The 15,934-nt window shown below is 41.3% G+C and overlaps 1 protein-coding gene across 6 annotated transcripts in view; it reads right to left on the reverse strand.

The window, feature by feature from the left end:
- Window positions 1–15,934, reverse strand: part of EIF2AK2 (eukaryotic translation initiation factor 2 alpha kinase 2) — a 45,233-nt gene that overhangs the window by 13,968 nt on the left and 15,331 nt on the right. For 3 of the 6 annotated variants that reach the window (XM_030557109.1, XM_030557105.1, XM_030557106.1), the window contains exons 5-10: window positions 11,965–12,091; window positions 9,392–9,474; window positions 8,346–8,448; window positions 6,894–6,928; window positions 6,651–6,719; window positions 5,910–6,029 (exon numbers count right to left, since the gene is read on the reverse strand). In XM_030557109.1, the coding sequence (XP_030412969.1) occupies window positions 5,910–6,029; window positions 6,651–6,719; window positions 6,894–6,928; window positions 8,346–8,448; window positions 9,392–9,474; window positions 11,965–12,091 (537 nt within the window). The remainder of the gene's footprint in view (window positions 1–5,909; window positions 6,030–6,650; window positions 6,720–6,893; window positions 6,929–8,345; window positions 8,449–9,391; window positions 9,475–11,964; window positions 12,092–15,934) is intronic. The other 3 variants (XM_030557110.1, XM_030557108.1, XM_030557107.1) reach the window with 3 other exon arrangements.

The raw sequence follows: 15,934 nt of genomic DNA on the forward strand, positions 1-15,934 counted from the left end.
TGTTTACTTTTATCTTGTTAGAAGTCTAAATGTGGGACTTGTGGTATAATAATGTTATTGTCATAATCTCTCCTCAAAACTTGTAATTCCACATAGCAATTCACCTATGAACTTCCTTGATCATCTGAATGGCTAATTGTCTTATGTGAATTAATGCAGCTAGTTTACCTGTGTATGCATACGAAACAGACGATATGCTTCAAAGCAACAATCTGCACTACCTACTCTTCATGGGAGGAAGGTCCTGATGTGACAATTGCTGTGAGGAGGTTTATTAATTTGCTAGAGAACTATAAAGAAAATTTCGAGCCTGATCCTTTTTATCTCAGGTCTGCTTAAACTGACAGGGAGAATTTAAGTTATAAGATTGAGATCTTCCAAATAATGATTTGGAATAACCCCAGAGGTTCTCAGGACAAAATTTTTGGTGGCCTCAGAGTGTGGCCACCAACTCTGGCTGGTGGCCACTCTCATACTTTTTTCCTAAAATACTTGATTAGCTTTAGGAAAAACAAATAAATATGTGCATATACACGTCCAAATCATTGTAATTTATTTGCTGCTAGCTGCTAATTCTGTTGTGAAAAGTGATATTAATAAACATACTAGTATCACTTTTCACAACAGACTTACTCAGCCCTGGCACGCCTGGGGACAAATTAAGCCACGGATGGAGGGGGCGGGGGGGGGGGAGGTAGCATGGGACTGGAGCCTGAAACCCCACAGCCACAGCCCTGTGGCCAAGGCCTGGAGATGGAGCCTGAAGCTGTGCGAATGGAGCCTGCTGTCCCACCACACCAGAGCTGAAGCCCAAAGCCTGAGCCCCATAGTCTCTTGGAAGCAGGGGAACCCACTGACTGCCTGCTCCTCCAGCGTTGTGCTCCAGGTGTCTCCGGGAGAGGAAGAGCCCAACCCCTGCAGGCAGCTCCAGCAGCCAATGCCAAGGCAGTGCATCTTGGAGCAACAGGAGGGAGAGGGACTGCTACTCCCCCCCCATACACACACCCCACAGTCCAGGAGGCCGTGGCCACAAGAAAATCCCCTGGTGGCCGCATATGAGAAACGCTGTATGGAAAGACATAGACTCTGCATCTAGAGTGCCTATTGGACTATGTATCAGAGGGGTAGCCGTGTTAGTCATGCATCTGATGAAGTGGGTATTCACCCACGAAAGCTCATGCTCCAAAACGTCTGTTAGTCTATAAGGTGCCACAGGACTCTTTGCTGCTATTGGACTATAACTCTTTAAATTAATTCCAGGAAGACTTTTACAAATCAGCAGCCTCACCATTTCTGCTATGAAACTGACCTAAGGACTTTACACATATCTGTATGTACACTGATTTTTTAACTCCAGCAACTCTCTTCTTTTTCCTTTTATTATTAAATCTTTAGTCTTTTATTTACTAAAGGATTGGCACCCGCATGATTATTGGGCAAGATCTGAGACTCATATTGACTTAGGGATCAGTTTCCAGTACTTTGGGACTGGTGAACCTCACATATGGTGTATCAGGTTTTCAATAACCTTTCACTATATTAGACTTGGCTATTTAGATAGGAGTCAAGGGCTGGAATGCTAAAAAGGGGACTGTATTTGGCTTTTTGGTGAGCAGCATGTTATTACAGAAGCTGTTTTATTACTGGCTTGGTTAATCTAGGTTCGACGGGGACAGGTGAGCAAAGCCCACAGGTAAGTGGGGAACAAGACCTGGGAGATGGGTTGGAAACAGGAGGGAGCACGGGCTATAATGGCAGAGAGGAAGGAGGGTCAGGGCAAAGCTGGGAGGCAAGATCAAACCAGTATCTTAGATGCCTTTATACAAATGCAAGAAGTATGGGTAATAAGCAGGAAGAAGTGGAAGTGCTAATAAATAAATACAACTATGACATTATTGGCATTACTGAAACTTGGTGGGATAATACACACGACTGGAATGTTGGTGTGGATGGGTATAGTTTGCTCAGGAAGGATAGACAGGGGAAAAAGGGAGGAGGTGTTGCCTTATATATTAAAAATGTACACACTTGGACTGAGGTGGAGATGGACATAGGAGACGGAAGGGTGGAGAGTCTCTGGGTTAGGCTAAAAGGGGTAAAAAACACAGGTGATGTCATGCTGGGAGTCTACTACAGGCCACCTAATCAGGCGGAAGAGGTGGATGAGGCTTTTTTCAAACAACTAACAAAATCATCCAAAGCCCAAGATTTGGTGGTGATGTGGGACTTCAACTATCCAGATATATGTTGGGAAAATAACACCGCGGGGCACAGACTATCCAATAAGTTCCTGGACTGCATTGCAGACAACTTTTTATTTCAGAAAGTTGAAAAAGCTACTAGGGGGGAAGCTGTTCTAGACTTGATTTTAACCAATAGGGAGGAACTTGTTGAGAATTTAAAAGTAGAAGGAAGCTTGGGTGAAAGTGATCATGAAATCATAGAATTTGCAATTCTAAGGAAAGGTAGAAGGGAGTACAGCAGAATAGAGACAATGGATTTCAGGAAGGCGGATTTTGGTAACATCAGAGAGCTGATAGGCAAGGTCCCATGGGAATTAAGACTGAGGGGAAAAACAACTGAGGAAAGTTGGCAGTTTTTCAAAGGGACGCTATTAAGGGCCCAAAAGCAAGTTATTCCGATGGTTAGGAAAGATAGAAAATGTGGCAAAAGACCACCTTGGCTTACCCTTGAGATCTTGCATGACCTACAAAATAAAAAGGCGTCATATAAAAAATGGAAACTAGGTCAGATCACGAAGGATGAATATAGGCAAATAACACAGGAATGCAGAGGCAAGATTAGAAAAGCAAAGGCACAAAATGAACTCAAACTAGCTATGGGAATAAAGGGAAACAAGAAGACTTTTTATCAATACATTAGAAGCAAGAGGAAGACTAAGGACAGGGTAGGCCCACTGCTCAATGAGGAGGGGGTAACAGTAACGGGAGACTTGGAATGGCAGAGATGCTTAATGACTTCTTTGTTTCGGTCTTCACTGAGAAGTCTGAAGGAATGTCTAGTATAGTGAATGCTTACAGGAAGAGGGTAGGTTTAGAAGAGAAAATAAGGAAAGAGCAAGTAAAAAATCACTTAGAAAAGTTAGATGCCTGCAAGTCACCAGGGCCTGATGGAATGCATCCTAAAATACTCAAGGAGTTAATGGAAGAGGTATCTGAGCCTCTAGCTATTATCTTTGGGAAATCATGGGAGACAGGGGAGATTCCAGAAGACTGGAAGGGGGCAAATATAGTGCCCATCTATAAAAAGGGAAATAAAAACAACCCGGGAAACTACAGACCAGTTAGTTTAACTTCTGTGCCAGGGAAGATAATGGAGCAGGTAATCAAAGAAATCATCTGCAAACACTTGGAAGGTGGTAAGGTGATAGGGAATAGCCAGCATGGATTTGTAAAGAACAAATCATGTCAAACTAATCTGATAGCGTTCTTTGATAGGATAACGAGCCTTGTGGATAAGGGAGAAGCGGTGGATGTGATATACCTAGACTTTAGTAAGGCATTTGATACAGTTTCGCATGATATTCTTATAGATAAGCTAGGAAAGTACAATTTAGATGGGGCTACTATAAGGTGGGTGCATAACTGGCTGGATAACCGTACTCAGAGAGTAGTTGTTAATGGCTCCCAATCCTGCTGGAAAGGTATAACAAGTGGGGTTCCGCAGGGGTCTGTTTTGGGACCGGTTCTGTTCAATATCTTCATCAACGATTTAGATGTTGGCGTAGAAAGTACGCTTATTAAGTTTGCGGACGATACCAAACTGGGAGGGATTGCAACTGCTCTGGAGGACAGGGTCAAAATTCAAAACGATCTGGACAAATTGGAGAAATGGTCTGAGGTAAACAGGATGAAGTTCAATAAAGATAAATGCAAAGTGCTCCACTTAGGAAGGAACAATCAGTTTCACACATACAGAATGGGAAGAGACTGTCTAGGAAGGAGTATGGCAGAAAGAGATCTAGGGGTCATAGTGGACCACAAGCTCAATATGAGTGAACAGTGTGATACTGTTGCAAAAAAAGCAAACATGATTCTGGGATGCATTAACAGGTGTGTTGTAAACAAGACATGAGAAGTCATTCTTCCGCTTTACTCTGCGCTGGTTAGGCTTCAACTGGAGTATTGTGTCCAGTTCTGGGCACCGCATTTCAAGAAAGATGTGGAGAAATTGGAGAGGGTCCAGAGAAGAGCAACAAGAATGATTAAAGGTCTTGAGAACATGACCTATGAAGGAAGGCTGAAGAATTGGGTTTGTTTAGTTTGGAAAAGAGAAGACTGAGAGGGGACATGATAGCAGTTTTCAGGTATCTAAAAGGGTGTCATCAGGAGGAGGGAGAAAACTTGTTCACCTTAGCCTCCAATGATAGAACAAGAAGCAATGGGCTTAAACTGCAGCAAGGGAGATTTAGGCTGGACATTAGGAAAAAGTTCCTAACTGTCAGGGTAGTCAAACACTGGAATAGATTGCCTAGGGAAGTTGTGGAATCTCCATCTCTGGAGATATTTAAGAGTAGGTTAGATAAATGTCTATTGGGGATGGTCTAGACAGTATTTGGTCCTGCCATGAGGGCAGGGGACTGGACTCGATGACCTCTCGAGGTCCCTTCCAGTCCTAGAGTCTATGAGTCTATAATCTAATTGAAAAATAAACCACCAGTTCTGGGGATTGTCTGCCCTATTCCTTGCAGTCTGCCCTGAGTAAAGCATTCTCAGTGTGGCCCATCCAGGCACCCAGTCACACCTCTGTTCTCCCACATCTCTACTGAAATAAGACTGCTTGAAAGACTTTGAACTGGGGGAAACTGGTCCCAGGCTGGGAAGGGAATCCAGACGGTGTATTAAGAGCTGTGAACTGCCTGCAACATCCAGAGGGATGAGAAAAGCTGTTTGCTTCACATTTTACTTAACATGAAAAAGTTGAGGAATTAGCTTGCAATTTTATCTTTTATTTCTTTTAAAAGCCAATTCTGACTTTTATGCTTATACCATTTATAATCAATTAATATCTACATTTCAATAGTTAATAAACTTGTTTAATGTTTTATCTAAAACAGTGTGGTTCACTGAAGTGTTTGAGGAATCTACTCAGGTTAACAAAAGCTGGTACATATCTATTACCCTTTGATGGAATGGTGGACTAATTAATGAGCTTATATTGATCAAGAAGGTCTTGAGCAGCATAAAACACACATTGCTGGGGTACAAGGCTGGGACTCAGAGATATGCAGGTGTTGCCCTATATCTGTTTATGAGGGGCTGGAAGAGCATTCATGTGACTCTGCAGGGTGTGACTCTCACATGCTAATGGCTATGTGAGAGCAAAGCCTGGAGGGGCTGCTTTTCACTAGCAGAGCAGTGTGAGGGGTATCCTAAGCTGGAGAGATAATGAAGCACAACAGTTCCACAGTCCAGATTGTACCCTGGTGGTTGTCACACAAATACAGAGGTAAAATAACTTCTCTATCCCTACTTGAGATCCCCCTGTTTATGCATCCAAGGAACGCATTTGCACTTTTGTCCACTCTATCATCTTGCCCAGGATCAATGTCAGGCTGATATCCCTATGATTACCTGGTCATCCCATTTTCTCTTTTTAAATATTGGCATAACATTAACAAAGAGAGTGCACAAGTTAACAAATCCTGTTTCCTATGCTGTGCTGGACTATAATTCTAGTGCACAGAGAAGCAAACTTCAAAAGATAGCACACTCATTTCAGCTCCACTGAGAACAGAGGAATAAACATGTTTGTCAGATAGAATGGACAATACTGTAAAGAAAAATTACTTAAACTTTTAAGAGATTATTACAAACAAATAGTTTCATCTACAGAAACTGCTGGAGAGTGTCCTTTCAAATAAAGGCAAGCAGATGTACAGTACTTACTCATTACACATGACTCTTTTGATAGCATAGTTCTTCTTATCAATAATCTGTTTTGCTTTGAAAACATTCCCAAATCCACCGCTGCCAATCGGCTTTATCTCTTCAAAATCCTTGATAAGTCTTTAAAATAATAAAATTAATAAATAATAATAATAATAATAATAACAACAACAACAATTTTAGCACAATCAGCCCTAATACTAATTTTGGAAAGTATGAGTCTGATTCTGAAAGTTGCAGAACATCTCCTGAGTGACGCTGAGCATCATCTTACAGGAGGTACTCAAACCTCAGGTAAACAAAGTATCTCACGGCCAGGGGCTTATCCTGAACAAGCGGACAAACAAGTTTGGGAACTGCTGGATTAGAGGCATTCTTACTTTATTTTACATGCTTATGACATTTCCATTTGGAATTTTCATAAGAACAGAAGCTGTCCACCCATTTTCTTTGAATAATCTCTTTTATTACAACATTTGTAGCACCACCCATTTCTCAGGGGTAGAGCAAAAACAAAGAAACATTCTACAGAGATGTACAAATGCCTAATATAAACAAACATTCTTATTATAGGAAATAACCTTTACCTCACCCACAAGAGGCAGTTTTCATATGCTTGTAAATAGAATTCCTCCTCACCATTTTTTTTGCTTTGCAATAAACATGCAAAACTGTTAGTCACGGAAATCTAACCCATCCTTGCAATAACTATACAGCTCTTACTTAAAATCTCCTTCTCACCTTTCATCCTTAGTGTACTTGGCCTCCGGACGTGAGAATGAGGGTGCCAATTTCGTTGCGCTCTCTCTTCTTAGGGAAAAAAGAAAATTTACAATAAAACCTTGCAACATATGAAGAGAGAAAATAAATTTACCTGGAAATATTTTTGGTGTCATGTTTTAGTCAAGTATCAAAGCCACCAAAACAGGGTTTGCAATATTAATTAAATAACATATATATTTGAAAGCAAAAGTAATTACATACCTCTTAGATTTCATGGCAGCATTTTTGGGAGTTGCCTATATCAAAAAAGAAAACAAATATATTCACTGTTTTAAATTATGATAAATTATTATTTTAATATGATTTAGGATGTGGCTACCAGCTATCCAGAGCCATACTTAGACTGGCTGGCTCATCTGTGTGATGTCAATCAGTTTAAATTCCTCGTGAAATTTGGATATTACTAGAGCTGTGTGAATAATGAATTTTTCAGAGTTTGCTGGCAATCCCGGGGGTGGGAGGGGGGGACTTTGTATGTCAACCTCAAAGCTATTTTCTTCAAACTTTTTGATGAATCAGAAGTTGGGAAAAATTCACTTTGATCAAACAAAACATTTAGTTCAACTAAAATTAAAGATTTCTATTTTGAGCATTTTTTAACATTTTTAAAATTAAAGGAAATTTCAAACTGAAAAGTCATTTTGAACTGAAAAAATAACAATTTAAAAAGCACTGAAATAAGGTTTCAAGTTTTCAGACTATATGTATATATTTATATATATTTTACACCAAACAATTTAGCTAAATTGACACAAATTCCAGAAGTGTTTCAGCATAGCCAAGTCTGCACTTTTTGCCAAAAGAAGTTTTGGCCCAAAAATGTCCCCCAGCTCTAAGTATGACATCATGATTCTTATCAACATGCATCAGTTACATTCAATGTAGAAGCAAGGGTCCATCAACTTCCATGGAAGTATGCCTGTTAAAGCCAGCAGCAAATCTGACCTAGTGTATGTTTAGTGAGAATGATGCTAAAAAGATAATGAACATTTAAAATAACATTCAGATATATTCAGTAATGATAACCATTGTGGGTAGAGGAGAAAATTGATACTGCACTATGTTCTGAAACTCCCCTAACTCGGGCTCTAACAGGCTGCTAGAGGAAGCAGTTCTTAACTCGTGCGGTGAAATAGAGAAGAGTGAAGCAATCTAAGAAGATGAGGCTCCAATTTATTGGTAGTTTTAGGCCCCAATCCAGCATTGTTACCCTCACAGGCCAACTGCTGAACCTGCATTTAGTCCCCATGAAGTCAGTGACACAGCATCCACTTCCGCAGATCACAATGCAAGAGTGAAGCCACATATGTTTCTTTTGGGGAGTGGTTTAAGATTAATAGGCAGCTACTGCGGAGCAGAGACCTCATGCTGTGTATGCTGAATGGTTTATCCCACTCAAGAGAGAGGAGCTACTACACTCTGCACTAGGGCGACATTCCACTTCCAGCAAAGTATTTGAGGACGTACTAACTTCAAAAATCAGATATAGACATTAGCAGCCTCAAGTATCCAATTTTACCTATGTGCAACTTAAATATTTTGGAGATAGTAGCTCTGTTATCCACATCTTCATTAAAAGTGAACATTATGAACAAGAGTAAAATAATGACAGTCTGAAATTTAACATGAGGAATAAAGGCTTTCATACTGTACCCAAGAAGATGATGAACAGTTATCTTCACTTACTGTCAGGTCATTCATTTTATTTACCAAGCTCTCATCTGAATTCATATTTTTAGATGCAGAATCAGTACCACTAAAAGGGGAAAAATGGATTTCAAAATTTCTCCTTCAAATAATTCTTGTATCAAAACTACAATTCTTGACACAACAGAAAAATAATTATGTGAATTAATTTAAAATACAAATCTTCACTTGTAACACAATTCTCATGATTTGATCACATTTTATTATAAAATACTTATTTCTATAAAGGATTTCATCCTATTATGTCAATGTGATTTATAGATGTTAGTTATGTATTCTCAGTATGGTAAGGTAGGTTAAGGACAGAGATCATTTCAATGCAGTGAGGCCACCACTGCTACAGAATATAGCTGTTCTTAAACACTACACAGGGCATCAGAGAGAGTAAAGTGGTGATACCAGAGCCAAATTAACCATCAAGCACAATAGGCTGGCGCCAAGGGGTCCCAGCAGAGACTAGAAAATTTCTCACCATAATTTTCTTTCCGCTAACAACTTCTCTCTTCATTTTCCTTAAATAGGTTGTGCCACTTTGGATTTGTGCCTCTTTTGATTAATGGAGAATGAAGAGAGAAGTGGTATAGCAGAAATTATAATGTGGTACACAGAAATTACTGAAAAGAACTGATCTTCATTCAACAAAGCAGTGTCATAAAACAAAACTGGCTACCGAAAACTTCAGTGGAGTGACACTTCTTTTCACATCAAGCAGAAATGCTTCTAAAATAATTACTGGTACTCAACAAGAAAGCATTCAGAATAGCCGAAAAATCTGTGTATCATAAAGTATATTATAAAAAATACAAAAAAATTAAATTCAATTGCACAATTAAGATGTATTCTTGATCTGTAGATAAACAGGCTTAAAATACAACTGATTAATTCACAAGTGAAAAGACAGCATCAGATTTTGCTTAAAACGCTCTCAACTAGTTCTTGAATTATAAGCAAATGCACTGTTAAACATCACAATATTAATGGTTCCCACTTACTTTTCAGATGACCAGCTTGATATTCCATTAGAATTACTAGGTAGACTATTTGCAGAACTGGCAACAGCTGCGTGTCTCCCTGCCTGTATATATATAAAAAGGGGGGGGGAAAAAATACCTGATACCTACCAGTCAAGGCTTTACTACTACAAATAACAACATTCTAAAATGTCAAAAACAATGGAGTTCCCAAAAAAGTTATTGGAACTACATTAAACACTAAATCCCCAGCTGGGGAAGGCGTTTATGACTCCTGGGGGAATTCTGTGTGACTACGCGCCTGCATAAAACATCCATCTCTCGCAGAATTCCTGTGCTTCCCTGCAGAAAATGGCAGGGAAGCAAAGGGCAGCCGCGTGGCGGCGGGGGGGGGGGGGGGGGGAAGATGACCATGGGTGCAGCTTTTGGGGGAGATTTTGCCCCTCAACAGAGGCGAGCCATGGGTGGCACACAGGGTTACGTGCCGCTGCCCCTCCCCCTCATTTCTGCTAATGCAGAGCTTCCCACTGAAGGAGGCTGCACCTTGGCTCCGCTGACTCAGCAGCTAAACGGCCATCTCCTGAGTCCTAATGCCACTCATGCTCCCCTTCTGTGTGCTGAGAGCCTTCCTCTTATCTGTGCAACAGTGAGTGCCTGTGGCAGGGCTGGCTAAGGGGGAGGGGAATGGGGGAGTGAGAGGGAGGGATGAGACTGGGACGAAGAGGGCACAGGGGAATCGTGGGGGGAAGTGGGCGCCCGCCATGCAGCATCTCCTCAGCAGCAATGGTGCTTCCCCATTAAGCAGGCCCATTGAACCTTCAGCATGACAAGCCCTACGCCCCTACACATGGACCCCCCAATGAACCCCTCATACCCAGACTCCCACCCCACTGAGCTCCAACCAGCTGCACCTGGATCTCCACCCCATCAAGCCCCACTCCCCCAGCACCCAGACACCACCCCCCATCAGGCCCCATCTCCCCACATCCAGACCTTCGATGCTGAGCTCCAACCACTTTCAGCTAGATCCCCTGCAAAGTCCCATTGTCTCTGCACCAAGAACCCCCAACGAGCCCATGCATCCAGATCTCCCACTGAGCCACCTGCACCCGGATTGCCCTACACAAAAACCTCTCACCCCACATCTTGATCCCCCCCACACTAAGCCCCTCCACATTTGGATCATGCTGGGCTGAGCCTGCCCAACCACACCCAGCCCTTGGACTGTGTCAGTGTCGGGTGCAGCCTCACTGCTGAGTCCCTGTAGCAGGGGAGGTAAGGGCCTCAGAGGGATCTCCCACCTCAATGCAGCCAGTGGCCTGTGCTCACCACTGCCATGCTGGAGCCCCATTTTTTACTGGACAAATAAAACTTGCAGAATTATAAAATATTATGTGCAGAATTTTTAATATTCTGGTGCAGAATTCCCTCAGGAATAGTTTATGCACATGCTTAACTTTAAAGCACTGGGGTGAAATTGAAGGCACTGGCCCCATTGAAGTGGGAATTTTTCCATTAACTTTAGTGTGGCCAGGATTTTGCCCTGGGTATTTAAAACTTCACATCCTTTTTCACACCTGCAAATAAACATTACCAAAAGTAGAGTTTTGTAAATATCTTATGACAAGATCTTGACCACAAATCCAGGAGATATTTATAGTACATCGCCTCATTTGCAAGAGTAACATGGGGTGCAAGGATGAGGCCCCATTAAGAATTAAGACCAAAAAACAGTATTTGTTAGTTGAGGGCAAAATTTTCAGAGCTGGTAATTGTACATGCAATTTTGCATGTGGAAAAATAGAAGTGTATGCATAAACAGGCTTCTGCATCTAATTGCTCCATCTACATAGTAACTGGGCATACAAAGTGATGAGCATGTAAAGTTTGCAATACAAATTTAGAACTGGCTGAAAATTTAGTCCTACGTAACCACTGAGTTTCTGCCTTTTTCCATCCCTTTTTTTTCCCCACTTAGTAAGAGACACTGAAGTTTCAGATTAAAAGTAAAAAGTGTGATATCACAGTCAGGCATGTATAAGAGATGCTCAGCACCCTTTACTTCCCTTGAATTCTACTGACATTGCAGGCTCAGGTCCCATATGATTTAAAGAAAATAATTCTGTCCCAAATTAAACACATCCAACACAAGTACAAGGAACTATATAATTAAGAAAACTGTTAGTAATTGTACAGCAGCACTGTACTATGCTTGAGAAAATTCCATTTCAGTATATTAGTTAAGTTTCCTTTTTAAGAAAACTGTAGTGAAATATTTTTTCGTAAGTTCTTTTGTCATATGCATTCGTCTTTAACTGAATGATAATTCACAGGATCATATACTGAAATATATAATTAGAGATACAGATTTTTTTTTTGGTACAATAAGCTATTGACTATACAGACACTGTGAATTTTAGCTACCATACAGTGGAGTACCACCGACATAAATCTATGAGGCAAAGATTATTTCTCCCTCAAACTGAAACAAACAAGGCTAGTTTTTAACCAAATGATGATGGAACTTGGTTCAAAGATGAATGAGCCAGAAATGAAGCTTTTTTCTTTACATACAGACTACATGCAATACATACCTTTGACGTTTCTTGAGATCTTAACTGCCCATATGCATGTTTTGCAGCAGCCTGTCTTGCAGCTTTTTTATCATTTCCAGTGCCTTCACCATAAATCTTATCACCAATTTTACAGCTATAAGAAAATCTATAAGAATAATAGAGAATAAAACAGTATCCATAAATCCTATATGGAAAATTGTAATTGTAACAATTTTGAATACTATTGTCACGTAGTAATGATTCTAGGAAGAACAGAGTTCTTCAATATTCTTCTGCATATGTACCTTTTCAAATATAACTTTGTCTAACTTGAGATGCCTTAAAAGGGTCTGATTTTTAGAAGACAGGCTTTAGCATTTTCTGAGAAGCCAGTCCCATAAAGCTTCTCAAATAAGGTACCCGTAAACTACTAGTCATTTGAAAATCCTGAATGTAGATTTTAAGACTACTTCCTTGTGAAGGTATTTTTTTAAATTTAAAATTGTAATAACAACTTAGCCTAGAATAGTATGTTATCTGAAGAATTTTAAAATCTGTGTTTGATTTACCAGGACAGATTCTATGAAAAATCTTAATAGCATTAAACAAGAGTAAGATTATTTTTTAAATCATAATTGAATAAAGCAAGTTAACCTTTAAAAGGGGTACTGAAGTCAGTTTAAAAGCTATCAATTTAAAAAGCATTTCTTAAACATGAAGCACTTCTCACCCTGAATAAACTACTAAATGTATTTTATTTAAAAATACTGCTATGGCAAGTCATTTTGCTAAACAAAGAACATGGATTTGTGACAGAATTATAAAGATAGTTTGGAAATAGATTCCAAACTAAGACACTGCTCCTGAAAACTCTCATATACATGCTTAACATCAAACCCAGTTAGCCCCATTGACTTTAAACACACATATTTGCAAGATCAGGGCATATCTTTCCATGTTCATGCTGGTGTTTTATAATTCTATTTTTAATTATTTCAGCCAAAATTTACCGGGTATGAATTAGGGCTCTTTGGTTAGAAAGTCCTGTTGCCCTACCACATTTCAAAAAGATAAGCACAACATTCATTCCCTCCACTACAATAGCTAATATTAATGAATTACATTTTTTTTGTTAGCAGCTCAGACACATCATTCTTTAATTCATTCAGAACTGTTGGATGTGTCGCTGATGAATTGATGCTTTTTAAATTTATCAATTTGTTTCAATACCTCTTTTGATACCTCGTGCTCTAATAGGGTTGCAAACTTTCTAATTGAGCGAAACCATACATCTTTCCCCTGCCCAGTACCCCACCCCTACCCACCCTTTCCCCAAGGCCCCGCCCCCCACTCACTCCTTCCCCCTCCTTCTGACACTCACTCCCCACCACCCTCAGTCACTTGCTCATTTATACCAGGCTGGGGCAGAGGATTGAGGTGTGGGAGTGGGTGAGAGCTCCGGCAGGGGGTGTGGGCTCTGGAATGGGGCCAGAAATGAGGGGTTCAGGGTGCAGGAGAAGGCTCGGAACTGGGGCAGGGGGTTGGGTTGCAGGAGGGGGGTGAGGGCTCTGGGCTGAGCATGAGCTCCGAGATGAGGCCAAAGATGAGGTGCTCAAGGTGCAGGAGATGGCTCCAGGTTGGGGTGCAGGGGGAGTGAAGGACTTAGGGTGCAGGACGGGACTCCGGGCTGGGGTCAAGGGATTTGGAGTGCAGGATGGGGTGCAGGCTCAGGGAGGGAGTTTGGGTGTGGGAGGGAGCTCAGGGCTGGGACAGAGGGCTGGGGGGCAGAAGGGGGTGCAAGCTCCGGGGAGGAGCTCTGGGATGGGGCAGGGGGTTGGGGGTGTGGGAGGAGGTGCAGGGTAAAGACTCCAGGTTGCACTTACCTCCAGGCGGCTCCCTGGAAGCAGCGACATGTCCCTGGGCTCTGAGGTGGAGGCCCAGCCAGGCGGCTCTGCACAGTGTGCACTGCCTCTGCCGGCAGGCACCGCCCCCGCAGCTCTCACTGTCATGGTTCCTGGCCAATGGGAGCTGCGGAGCCAGCGCTCAGGATGGAAACAGCATACAGAGACCCCCTGGCCATCCCTCCACATAGGGGCTACAGGGACATGTCGCTGCTTGCCGCGTGGAGCCAGGTAGGGAGCCTGCCTTAGCCCCACTGCGCCAACTGGACTTTTAATGGCCCGATCAGCGGTGCTAACCGGAGCTGCCAGGGTCCCTTTTCAACCATGTTTTCTGGTCAAAAACTGGACACCTGGCAACCGTGTCTAACAGTGGTCTTTATTATCTGAAAACAACAGATATCACGCCACTATCCTCTGCAGAGAAAACCAAGGCTATGGATTCACTGCAATAAAAGATGTCTTTTTATAAGTTAACTTTTTCAGCATACACTATTAGCGGAAACAATGCACTATAGCTTTTACCTCACTGTAACTAGTCCCCCCACATGGGGTTTACCTCCACTAGCTATCAAGATAAAAACTACAATGACTTTTTCCATTCAAATTTTACAGTAAGATGGCTCCTATGATGTGAATATATAAAAAGAGAGAATCTCTGACCCAAAGAGCTTACATGAAAGCCAGCATATGTGTACATGCGTACTTTCACTCATGTTAGTAGTCCCACTGAAGTCAATGGAGCTACTCATGCAACTATTTAATTAGCAAATGCTTGTGTAAAGTCAGAAACAAGATGTGACATGTAGGTAAACACTGTAGAGCTTGAGGAAACGAAGTTGAATATACTAGGTAAAAACAGCCAAGCTGGAGACTTCAGAAATTTGTTTCTTTTAATTTTTTTTAAAGAACATAAGTGAGTAAGAGAGGTTGTCACTTTTTTGGATTTTGTTATCTCTGATGTCCATCAGTGTTGTGCACTCCATTTTCTTTCCCTTATCAGAAGCCTGCTAAGTATAACCCACCTAGTATATTAGAAGTCTTACAACTTGGAATTTGTATCTCTAGCAATTCTACTATATGGTCCTCTCTACACATACATTTATTTTATCTCATTGGATTCTATCAACTCTTTTGTGTATAGTGCTACTCACCCACCTCTACAATCTAGCTTGGCCTTCCCTGTAATTAATAACCAGGTATTATATACTGGACATTCACATTTTGAAAACAACTGACAATTTTATAAGTTAAACTTATAGGCTAATCTATATAACCATGTATTCTTATAACAGTTACCTGTTTCTTTCCTAATTCCTCTTTCATGATCTACACCCACTTATTATGACTAATCTCAATTAGACTTCGAACTCTTTGGGACAGGTGCTGTTGTTTTCTACTGAATGCACAAATGCCTTGTACGATGGGACAACAGTTACAGCAGTGACATCTGGATGCTTCTGTAATAAAAGTTATATCACCACTGTTTTACCATTCTATCAAGTTTCAGTATTGTCTCTGTGATGGGGTATCTGTGCTCCATTTCTGGATGAAACACAAAGGCTTAAACCCCTTCAATGGGCTGAGAAAAGAAATCTACCCTTTAAGGATTACCAGAGTCACCAGGACTTGGAAGCAGGATCTGAAAGCTAAGGTCTGACAGGCAAGGAAAGGAAGGAGCCTTAATTAGAGAAGCCGCAAAAAGAATCAGAAGGAAAAGGAGTTTTGTTGTCTTCTAGACTAGGAAACTGCTGAATTAAGCCCCAATCCGGAAGTAATGTGAAACTGAGGAATCAACTGCCAGATTTTTTTCAGAAGTAGCATACTTCTGCACAGATACCAACTAGCTATAGCAAAGGCTGTTTGCTGAGGCTTCCTTTTGCCAAGACTGAACAGGAGCGGCTCTAGGCACCAGCAAAGCAAGTACATGCTTGGGGCGGCAAAATTCCAGGGGCGGCATTTTTTTTTTTTTTTTGCTTGGGCAGCAAAAAACCAAGAGCCGGCCCTGAGACTGAAAGTAAGGCTTCCTTTATGAACTGGTTTGCTTCTCATAATGTACAAATAGCCATGTTTTCTCCTTTGACGACTGTGTTTTAGCAGTTGGGAACTGA

Source organism: Gopherus evgoodei, chromosome 3, assembly GCF_007399415.2.
Source record: "Gopherus evgoodei ecotype Sinaloan lineage chromosome 3, rGopEvg1_v1.p, whole genome shotgun sequence".
Lineage (NCBI taxonomy): Eukaryota > Metazoa > Chordata > Testudines > Testudinidae > Gopherus > Gopherus evgoodei.